This window comes from Centrocercus urophasianus, unplaced genomic scaffold, assembly GCF_019232065.1.
Source record: "Centrocercus urophasianus isolate 14NV4802_14NV808 unplaced genomic scaffold, USGS_Curo_1.0 seq_19, whole genome shotgun sequence".
Lineage (NCBI taxonomy): Eukaryota > Metazoa > Chordata > Aves > Galliformes > Phasianidae > Centrocercus > Centrocercus urophasianus.
In genome coordinates, this window is record NW_024884744.1 from 8,724,833 (window position 1) to 8,736,817 (window position 11,985).

The 11,985-nt window shown below is 41.0% G+C and overlaps 1 protein-coding gene across 1 annotated transcript in view; it reads right to left on the minus strand.

Moving 5' to 3' along the window:
* Window positions 1–11,985, minus strand: part of PSMD1 (proteasome 26S subunit, non-ATPase 1) — a 61,173-nt gene that overhangs the window by 15,604 nt on the left and 33,584 nt on the right. Inside the window, exons 17-18 of the mRNA XM_042820300.1 lie at window positions 6,763–6,877; window positions 3,984–4,100 (exon numbers count right to left, since the gene is read on the minus strand). Of these exons, the coding sequence (XP_042676234.1) occupies window positions 3,984–4,100; window positions 6,763–6,877 (232 nt within the window). The remainder of the gene's footprint in view (window positions 1–3,983; window positions 4,101–6,762; window positions 6,878–11,985) is intronic.

The window sequence follows — 11,985 nt, forward strand, 5'->3', positions numbered from 1 at the left end:
TTCGCAGTATTTGGAAATGCTATCAACAAATTTATTTGGCCAACTTGTTGGAGGAATACTAAAACACAGGCAGTGATTCATTTCATCTTTCCTAAGAAAGATGCCACACACCGTTTTGACAATTAATGCTGGTCAAAACTGCATGCTGCTGATTTCAAATTAAGCCAAATGTACAACCTTAGAAACACAGGGGAAACAACACAGGCTTTAAGGCATGGGAATGATGCAGCACCATTTCCTACCACAAGCTCGAGGGACTCGTATTATTTAACATTTAAATAGGTTGTTTACCACTTCTCCCTCCACCAGTCAACATCATGCATTCAAAGCCCGTGGGTCTGTTAATACAGCCTCTGTTTTATTAACTGCTCACTAATGGAAACTGTGATAGCCAATGTGTGCGATGCTTACTGCAAGTGCAAATTCTGAAGGATAAGAATCCATTTCTAATAAAAGAATATTTAAACTGCTTGTGTGCTTTCTCTATCCATCTTTGAAAGCGGAAGCTGTTCCAGGTATGATTGCTACAAACTATGTAAGAGCATACAGCATGTGCAAGCATCCAACAGCAACAGGCTTCTGTGAAGGAAAGCTGAAAAGGTGCTGCCAGAGTACTGCAGAAAACATTTTTGCATCCTAGCAAGACATAGCATTTCAGTTAGAAAAAAGAAAGAAATATCAGGTTCTGGTTTCCTTACATCTTAAGAGAAAATAGGCCAAGATGATCAAAGAAGAAGGGAAGAAAAATACTCCATCTTGTTCATTATCTTCTTATCCCATAAAGATCATTGCCCCAATGCACAAACAGCAAAAGGAAATCCAATAAATCCAATACAAGATGTTAGGACAAGTAGCATGCCTCCCAAATAGCTGTCTTAATTGCCTTGCTGGTCACAAATGCATAACAAAGTTGCCATTGATTTCTGTTACAGTGATCTCATCATATCTATAATTCAGGATTCCATTTCACAAAATAAACTTGTTATTCTACATCCTACACTAATATGGTTCTGAAACAATCAGCAGAGGACAGGAAAAGCCACGCTGGCTGCTTACAGGGGAATCTGAGTTTCAGCTCCAAAGAGACACAGTCAGCTTTACACAGCACCTGACATCCTTTGGGGCACTTTAGAAACTTGCAAGTTCAATTATTTCTTTATTAAATACATCACTCAGATAACCTCTATTTGTTTAAATAATAAGTGCAACTGAGAAGACGACAAATAAAAAGATGAAACACAGTGAATTAAAATAATTTGATTATTAAATCTCTACTTATTGCTATTATTTCAGCACTGCAACGTGTAGCTCAAAACTCTGAAGTTGTATTTCTTCCTTCTTGAAAACCTTCCTGTATCAATGCAGAAGTACTGAATGCACTTTGTAATTGCAGCCCCAACCAGTTCCAAGGTGGGACTGCTGGTGTTAGTGATTCTGCACTAGGATCTGAGGAAAATAAAGTGAGAAATAAAGGCAGATGAGTAGCTTATTTGATGAGCTCAACTTGAAAAGGAAAGTAAGATAACAGCACGTTTGAGAGAAAGGTTCCTGTTATTCTCCATGCTTCAGATTCCAATCTGAAGGAAGGGAAGAGAAAATGCTTGAAGTAGAATTAATGCCAAATGTCTAAGCTGAATAAAGCAGGGCAATGACTCCATTTGCTCCTGTCTTCATCTCCAATTAGCACCAGAGAATCTGAAGTCTTTTGAACCCAAAGCACACTGCTCACATGAAGGCTACCAGAAACAGGCAGTACCAAATGCAGAAGTAATGACAGGAAGGCAGTCAGACTCCATGCCACAACCTTTACTAAATCGCTCTCCTGCGTGCCAAGCGTCTCAGAGCATTTAGTAGCAGTGAGACAATGATACGAAGTTGTCTAAATGTAAAATTTAGCTTCTCGATAACCCCACAAAGACCACAAACACACTTTGTGGGACGTGAAACCCAAGGAGCGCCGCCTGTTAGCTGCTTATCTACCAATTGCTCCGTCATGCAGTTTAGAAACCTAATCAGATTAAAACACGTCACCGTAACCCAAAAATGGCCAGTTATCTGAACTCCACCTTTTTACATCAGAGCAATTTTTCTTCAGGCTGGCAGAGAGCTCTAAAACGTTACCCATGGAAATGAGGATAATAAATAATGCCATGGGCAGCATATTCCTCACAATATTCCTTGTAATTTTGAGCAAGAAATCACGGTATCTACAGCAAACTTCCTTCAAAAGAAATAAAATTGATACATTTTGTGCTTAGTTCCTAAATTATCAGGTTATTTCAAGGATTCCTTATTAGTTCATATCTTGTAGGATTTTGGCTGCCATGTTTTCAGCGTTTGCAGCATTTCTATGACCGCGTCATAAATTGCCTTCTGCATCTGCATTATGTAACAACGCATTCTGGGTCGTAAATGGGGCTTTAGCATTAAGCTTTTCCAGTTCCTCTCCCCGTTTTTAAACAAGGCACCGAGTCCCAGACTGTACGTCTTATCCTCTATTTGCTAGCCAACTATTTTAACAACCTGTTTAGTAAGCCTACGTATTACACACAGCTCTGAAGCTAAGGATAGCAGCACTCTCTGGGGAAAGAAATCTGACTTAGTACACACTAAAAGGACCACTCCTTTCATTTGCACTTCTGGATAGGACACGGATTCTTCCATCTCAAAAGACTGAAAACCCAACAGATGGATTACTCACAGCATCCTTTCACAAAAGAAAGTATCATCCTTATTTTTTTGGGTGGGAAAGGCATGAGAAGGCTACACCATTTGTCCAGCACTACAGAAGAGCACAGAAGAATGATTAAACTTAACTTCCTATACTCAGAGCTGGCATTCCAACCAGTGGAAGAAATGATAAAAACAAGTGGTTTCTTTCCAAAGAAAGGATCTTCCAGCTTCATGTTACAGTCATTTCATATCTTGGAAGATGAGGGGATCTTACAGAGCTCTACTATTCTCCTGTTTTATTCAGTTGAACTACAATTTAGATAATGCAACTGCCAGATCATGCTCAGTGAAAAACTCCCTTTCTGTTTTTATTTTTAAATAATACAGAGGAACCAACTGCTAGCACAGCCATACATTCTGTGCCTTGGAAATACCCAAGCACCTGTATTTGTGGATTTTCTTTGCTTTCCCAAGCAAAATTTTCCAATGGAAAAAGGTTTTTTCCCCCCTCATTCTCCCCATCCAAATGCAGCAAAAGTGTGGCTGCTTTTATTATAGTTCAATTTCTGAAACGATGGCAATAAAAGCAACCCATTACGATAGGGGAGTAGCAAAGTACCAGCCACAGCTCAGCCTCACTGCTCACCAGAGAACATGAAATGTGAAACCTCAGGGCTCCTATTAACGCAGACTTTCAGACTGAACAAATGTTTGTGTTTTATCATCTGTCATATACTCACAAGGCAACCTGTCTTTAAAAGCTAAACACAGCACACGCAACCCTTTTTGCCCTCCAAGCAGAAAGAAAAGCTCCATTAAAAAAAAAAATCATGTGCTATAAAGTAACTGAGACAGTTGTGGCAGCAGAAATTGTTTCACCTGAAAAGCACACATTGAGCTGCAAAAAAAAAACAAACAAAAAACCTTTACTAGACAGCCCTGCTCACACAAATCACGTATCTACAGGCCTCGATACATTTGAGACAAGGGAGGTACTTGTGTTTTTTCAAGACAGTTCAGCATCCTTACAGAACACACTCTGCATAAGCAGGAGTGTGTATTCAGGGAACACCCAAAGTTAAAATGCTGTCATTTACCAGGCATATTTCTATTGCCATGCATCACTCCCTCATTCCAAAGTGCATGCTCCAGCCCACACCGGAGCTTCCTGCTCTGCATTCAGCTCTTGCTCTTTATGAGGCACATACTCTCTTGCTAATGCTTATGTACAGTGCTGAGCACTAACAACCTGACATCCAACACCACACTTCCCACCTAGCAAGCTGGTATGTAAGGCATGCCACTATTACCTTTGGGCAGGTAATCTCAGTCTGCTGGATCATGATAAGGGCAGATGCAATCAGAGCTCCTTGACGTACATAGTTCACAGGATCATTTGTCATTGGTTCAAGCAAATTAATTGCTTCCTATTTAAAAAAAAAATAAAAAAATCACAAAGTTAATATTGTTTTCAGTATCCTAGGATTCAGTGCTGTAATCCAAGGTTAAGATTGGTGCTAACACATACATTCAAAAAAAAGCAACTGGCTGGAACAAGATCTACCTGCAGAAACGAGACAATAGATCAGCAACTGTTGTTATAAACAACAAACGAACTCAGTGCATCAGAACTATTGACAATGGCATGTCTTAATCTCCACACATAAATTATGCTTGTGCTTTCTTTGCAACCAAAATGCATCAGCGTTACCTTCATTTTCCATTTAAAAATGATGCAGAGATATCAAACAATGTGTCAGAGGTTAGAAAATGAGATAGTGAAGTAATCAAGTTCCAAATTTCTGACCTTATACTTCATTGTTAAAGTCAGTAAAATTCAGCATCACACAAAAGCACTCATGGAAAACACACATCAAGTGGGGCTGCCTATAGGCATCCACGTAGTAAATTCGGGTTTTGAAAACATTTCAAACTCCTCCACTGCTTCTCCAAACTCAGTAACTTCCCAGCTAAGCCCAACTGAACACAGTCTATCTTGGATCTACCAATAAAGATTCGTTTCAATATTGAATACAGACTATGAAAAGCTATAAGGAACCCATTGTAATACATGTTGCTTAGATATCCAGGATCAGCAAGTGAAATTCGCTGGCTTCTCAGACTAAATAATCTCCCCAGGAACATCTTTATTCTCTGTTTACAGTTCTGCCACTTTGCAAGCCATGCCTTAAACATACAAAGAATTACTACAGTTACCATTTCATTTCTAATCATCCAAGGTCCTCAGTGCACATTGCACAAGATGACAAAACTCTTCTAAACTCAGTGCTGCCAAAATGAGATCCCTCTCCTCCTTCAATTTCCCTTCACCTGTATTGTCTTTTCTCTTTTCCTGTCTAGCTGCAGCCCTCATTTCATTTCATCTCACAGTGAGCTTTTCCAGCTTGATAATTCAACAGAGAACTGCTGTTTAGCCCTGGCCTGTGGTCTGAGTTTGGGTCTGCACCAACTCACTGATAAGGTGGAAAAGGTGTCAAGATGGACTGAAATTATCCATGTCAACAACAGCAAGTTGTCAGAGTACTTAGCCAGCTCACCAGCCACACTCTTCAGATCTAGATGGAGCAAACCTCAGCAGTTTGTATAACCATCGGCTGTACAGATAAACTTGGTCAGTGGCAACACAGAGGCTGTCTAAAAGCACTCTGAAACGGCACGTGAAGATCCAAGCAGCTCAAAGAGCACTTTTAAACCATTACGTGATTTTCTGATTACGGAAGTTGGACATACCTGGCAGTCTCTTGGGCTTTCTTCTGTTCACACAAACTGAGGGCATGAACAAAAGCAACTGAATGCATGAGTACCCCAGCACACACCTCTCGGTGTACTTCACTCAGGGTGAGGCTTTTACAAACAAGCTGATTTCATACAAAACACCATTTCTGAGAAAAACTTCTAGTGCCCTCCTTTGACTGCTTTTTGCCACACGAGCTATCTGGAAGGCTGAGCTCTTCTGCCTGAAGGTATCATGGGTTGCTCATTCATTCATTCTTTTGGCATGCACTGAACACCATATAATGGAACATTGACCATGACCAAAAGCTTCCCAATTTCTAAAGTCCAATATAATTAGGCTTTCAAAACCTACTAATCTAAGCTTCAGAAGGTATGCATGTGCATAATCTGATGGTTTAGATCCTTACCATACCAAGCATCTGGAAATAAAACAGACTCCTTTGTGCGACTAAAAGCATTTCCAATTAAATCAACTTGTCAGATGCAGAAGGTTAAAAATAATTAGCTCCTTAATTCCACCTTCCACATGGGAATAAAGCAACCTGGATAAAAATAGTATTCTCAGTATGCTTTCAAGTCTGCATGCTTTAGGTACTAAAGATGGAAGGAAGCACACATCAGCATTCTGTGCATTTCACAAGTGACATGCTGGAGAGCACTGTGTGCAAGAGCCAAAGAAGTAACGTTTAATACTGGCTGAGGAAGGGAGATACAGATACATTTGAGGTGTATCAAAGGTATGGAAGCATGAAATATTAATTTCAAATATATAATCTGTGCATCTATTTCAAAACTGTGATTCAGAACTAGTACTGAATACACACGTGGATGGAGTGTGGAAGCTTATCCCAGAGATGCTTGTCTTACAGTAGTGTGAAAGACCCTTGTCACCCACATGTGAGAGCTCTCTCTTTCTTACTGATACTTTCAAAGGAACAGTGAATTATACACTGGAAAACACACTTAATTTCAGTGCACTTGGCTCTGTATGAATTTTCTGAGATTTATATACCACAGAGAAGAAGAAAAGAGCTGGTTTGCTGGCTGTTGCTTTCCTATCACTGGCATTCCCCATCCTCCTCTAAAGTGATCTGTACAAGGATGAAGGAAGGAGTAATGGTTCTGAAGTACTGAACATGCATTTAACGTTGAGTGGCTATTGACAGCAAGAAAACTTCAGGAAAGTCTGAGCAAAATTTAAAGTAGCACTGCTCTCCTACAGCTGCCTAGGAGTGTGCATGTGCAAGAAATGTGATTTCTGTGTGTGACGTTCCTGCACAAGCATCTGTACAGAAGGAGAGTACAGAAAGTGTGAATGGATCTGATCCTCACCTTGTTTCCAGTGCCCGCACAGCAGATGCCCAAAGCCATGGCAGCCCCGTAGCGCACATGGGGATTGTAGCTCTCTGACAGCAAAGAAACCACACTTGGACATTGCTCAGGAGTCCTAAAGAAAGGCAAAATAAAGCGTTATTTATTACTACTGTTCTTCAAAGTTTGGAGACTTTGTTCTGTTGATACAGGAAAACTTAAAACTGTCCTTCTACACAGTATGTTTTGCATTTCTCAACTGTAAGAAGAGGAGCAGAACAGAAGGGACCAGAGAAGAACAGGGAAAAGTGCATAACTTAATGAATTTCCCCATCCCAGCAGGTACGACACACAGCTGTCACCTATTAAAATGTTCTTTTCTCAACGTATATTTTCTGTAATGAAAATAAGCACGTCTCGTACTCATTTGCCTTCTGAACTTTCTTAAATCTACCCAATCTCATGACACCACAGACACACAAGCAATGCAGGAATGCAGTTGGCAAGTACATGCTCATGAAAGAGAAAAATGGAAAACTATAAACTGCAGGAGATTTAATTATGAGTGGTTTCAAAATGCATATCATCTGGTTATCTTCTGCATTTCACTGCCCATCAGCCCAGACTAGTTCTGCAGTTGTCACATCTGTGATCCTAAAGCCAGTCTTACAAGCCATTTGGTTTGACTATAAGCTGATTTCAGATCAAAATATACAATTAAAATTAAGGTGTTCTCAGCTTTTAGCTTTCAGTTCTAAGTCAGTTTGTGGTATTGGCTCTTTTCTTCTTATGTTTGCTATGTTGGAAGCTGGAGGTTGTTGACAGTACTTGTAGTACATAGGAACTATAGCATCATGTTGCATTATTAGGTGCCTATCAAAGTACTCAATCAACTCAAGGCATAGAAAAAAAAGAAACATGATTATGCTCCAGTGTTGTTATGTAAACACATACCTGAACCATAGAAAACTGATATAAGAGATCTCAAACAATAATGCATCTTCTTTGTTCATTATGACCGAGGACCCAAGACAAGCTCACATATCCAGCTATGCGAAATTCTGCACTGTGCAGATAATCAGCTTAATTCTGCTCTACTATCTCTTCCCACTTCAGCACATCCCCCATAGTCTCCTCCAGCAAGCAGCCCTGAACCCCCCTTTGCACTCCCCTCTCCTGCTCTTGCTTAGCTCAGACCAGCAGCACCCACCCAGGCTCCAGCCTTGCTTCATGCATCCCACCGCTTCCCTCACTTCACTGCTGAGGGGACCCACAAGCACCCTGGTTTCACAGGCTGCTCAGCACATCAGCACTCTGTTCCTTCCTAAAACATTCACATGAGAAATACGCAAGAAGAGAAGAACAGATGGAAGGACTAAGATGCAGCCATAACAAGGAACGCTAAGAATTCAGGAGATGGGACACAAAATGATTCTGTCCCACAAGCAAGCAGACATACAGAGTATGACCTAAAAAGCATGTGTAAAACCACCTATCAGTCTGTCGCTCAAATAATAGCTGAATGTTTACTCAAAACAAGCTGACGTGGAGAGTGGGAATCACAAATCCTGTAACAAGTGAGCCCCAGCATTCAGCTGCACAGAAGATTTCAGTTCTTGAACAAAGATTCTCAACACCTTTTTGCTTGCTATTCTTCAGCAAATGTTTTTGCAAATGATTGCAAGTCAGAAAGGAGATTTTTTTTTTTTTTTCTGGCAAAGATGTGATTATGCACTTTGAAGAATTAATCATTACATTCCTGCTCAGAAAGCTGGATATTACAGAATCATTAACTTGGACAGATCCTTGCATCTCAGGGTCAGAAGTTCCGACAGATTTTATTACAAAATCAGGATTAACACCCACCAATTCATTGCAGAATTCTTAGTCAGATTTGCATTATTTGTGGTCATTATTTTGAATGCTTTTATCTCAAATCTACTCATAAAACAGTCAAACAATGACAGATGGCCTCCTGTAAATCCATCGTGGGAGCAGAAGTTATTCAAGGGATCCCACCACTTCCTTCACTTCTGCAGTCTTCCAGAAGTTCTTCCCCACATATTACACAAGAGAAGGCAGAATCACAAGTGGGCAGAGGAAGTTGAAGAGCCTCATAAAAACACTCATCAGAGGAACATGACCTCAGTTACAAAAGCAGTGCTGGCATCAGTGCTTACGTTGTAATGTGTTTGCTCGCTCTACTGCTGAAATGCTTTACAAAGTCCTACATGCTATTGCCACAAGGTTAGCAAATATAAGCTCCAAAGCTCACTTAATAAAATTCATGAAACTCCAAATAGTTCTGTTACGTGATCAAAGGCACAATTTGAAACACCCTCCTACGCAGTACCAGCCTGCAATCTTGCTCCTGTGGAATTACTTCTAACCGGCAATCGGACTGAGGAACATGCTGAAAACACCATCACGTTCTCCTCCCCTCAGCCCGAGGCTTTTCACCCTTCCTTGCGAGCACAGCCACACGAGCCCCTGACTTGCTTTCAGCACAAGAGAGGCATCTTCGCTCTGATGGAGGAAGTCTCCCCTCCATCAGGACCAGCGCCATGCAGGTCCCACACCACCTCTGCTCGAGGCCGCCTGCTGCAGGCCTCCACCTCCTCCATCGTGCCCCTCAGTGAGCTGGTGTGGTTATGTTCCCTTGGTGGGAGAAGGAGAGAAGCAGTAGTGAAGACGAATGAATTTCTCAGCAGTCACACCCAGCAAGAGGCTGCTCCTAGCACCGGTAGGGTCACCAGGTGTTACTGCAGGTTAAACAGACAGTAACTTGCGTAAAACATCGGAATGACACGGACACACAGGGGGCAGTTTCAACAGCAGACATTCCCATTTCACAGTAAAAACCCTGAACTTGGAATATATGTAATATACTGTGAGGCCCAAAGCAACATATCGTAGTCCCCTGTGCTGACCTTCCTGTAACAGAGGCCAGTAATTTAATCCAACAAATTCCTACATTAAAGCCTGAGGCAGGTCTTTAACCTGGGCTGTATATCTTAGGAAGATATGCAGTGTCTATTTTTAAACCAAATTACCTTTAATGCACCGGTTCCTTCCTTTCCTCCTAATGCTGGTTTTGCTCAAGCAGCCTGGTTTTGCAATTACATTTTACTCAACAGCAAAACAACAGAAGTGCTTGATTGTTTCCTTCATTTTCATTTGAGTATTGCTCTACTGCTCCTATGTAATCCAAAGAAATATAAACGTCAATGAATCCACACCCACAACCAAAAAAATCTTCGTCACAACTGGCTTTATTCCTTCTGTTATCAGGAAACAAAATAAATTAAGAAGCCAAAGAAGCTTCACAAGTCTGTTCCCTGGGACTTCTGCACAGTAGCCAGCTACAGCTTTGTTTCCAGCCCATGCCAGGAGAAGTTTTACTGCTGTGATACTTGGCCTGCAGACGAAGGACTTGCTCCAAGGTACAGTTTGGTTTGTTTCAGAAATCATAAACAAAACCTTTAAAAAAATTAAGATGCACCAAGATAGTAATGAGAAATCGTCAGCAAAACCTAACAGCTGGCATTTTATCGGGTTTACTCACCAAGTGGCTCCTCTCAAAACCACACAGAAACAAACACTGCTTAACTGAGGATTCTGAATCCTCGCAGAAGCACAACGCAGCTGCCTAACGCTGCCCGCAACCTCAGCTTCAGCCCCAACTTTGATCTCGTTCCGGAGGATGTTCATGACTGGGATATAATACGTGACACTCGTAAACATACAAATATTGCGCTGTATATAGAAGGCTGATGTTTAGCTTCCAAGTGCCCTGAAATTTCCCAGAAATAAAGTTTTTTATTAAGCCTCCGATAGAAAAAAAATCCCCAACTAAAACATAGGCCTAATCTGAAGAAAGACATACAGATTGGTTGGAAGTGGAGGATGGGCATTCGTCCTTTCAGTTAATGATGATGATGGAAAAGCTCTCCATAGTTTGCAAATTCTATTTCCTTTTCAAAAGGAATCCTTTCTTACAGCAGCTCTATTCAGAATCCTAAGGCTTGGGGGGTGGGGGGGGTAGAAGTTCTGAAGGTAAATTACATTTGCAATACCTGCAGGTACAAAGTCATCTTTCTCTGTAGGATTTGCCCACAACAGCCTTAGTGGCATACTGAAACTTAACACACACTGTTGGGTCCTTTGATTCTGTTTAACCATCCACTTTTTTTGTCCAAGAAGTGTGCATCGACACCACAAGACAAATTAACAACTCCAACTGTCCCATCTTGAAGCACATTGCACTCATCTCAGAATTACATCCAAATACCCTTGTGCAATTTATCTCCCATTTTGAGACTTACACATCTTGAAGGTTACAGGACTACTGTCATCTCTGCTTCTGTTTTAGCAATATTTGAACATGAAAACATTCCGATGCTACCTTTTACAAATATACAAGTAAACAAAGAGAATACTGAAAATAAACATCACACCAAGTCTGACTTGAGACTAAAAATGGAGTTGTCTGAACCATCACTTCGCACACTTATTTTTTAGTCTAAACATTTAAGGGCTTTACAACTTGGTGAAAAATGAAATGTTAGAGGGGAACAATGTCAAATTTATCTTTGAAATTCTTCATCAGTCATATTTCAAAAGATTATAAATATTTATGACTTTCTAAGCTAATGGACATGAATTAATCATTTGATACTAGTTCTACACATTGCTTTGCTTGTGTGGTGACAAGTAAAGAAGAAAAGCTTAATATGCATTTCATTTTATCCATGCATGAGTTAATAAAGGAAGAACGCAGACATCTAACTGCACAATTTGCAGAGTGTGTGTGCAGCAGGGCACAACACAGGGGAGGGGAAAAGTGCAGACAAAAACGCAACAAATTGGCATATTTCAGTGTCTGACAGGCATGGGCATAAATCTCATCTACTTCTCCCTTGACAAAAGGATGCAAGCTATTCAGGGGCCAGGAATTTCCTGCAACTATCTCATGCAGCACAGGCTCATTCTTCACACCAATTTTATCCAAATTGCCTTCCAGTTGCGTCACTGAGACCTGCTGAGGAAGGAGGGCTCCCAGGCGGCCTCCCACCAGCAGGAGGTCAGGAGAGGGCTGCAAACAGCTGCAGGGATGGGCGCCTACCAAAGGACACTGCCACCGGTCATGGCGTGACTGAAGCAGACTCGGACCCCATCAAATAAAACACTGTTGGCAATTGGGAAACAGAAATAACAGCAGTGAATAGTTGTGGTGAAATATCT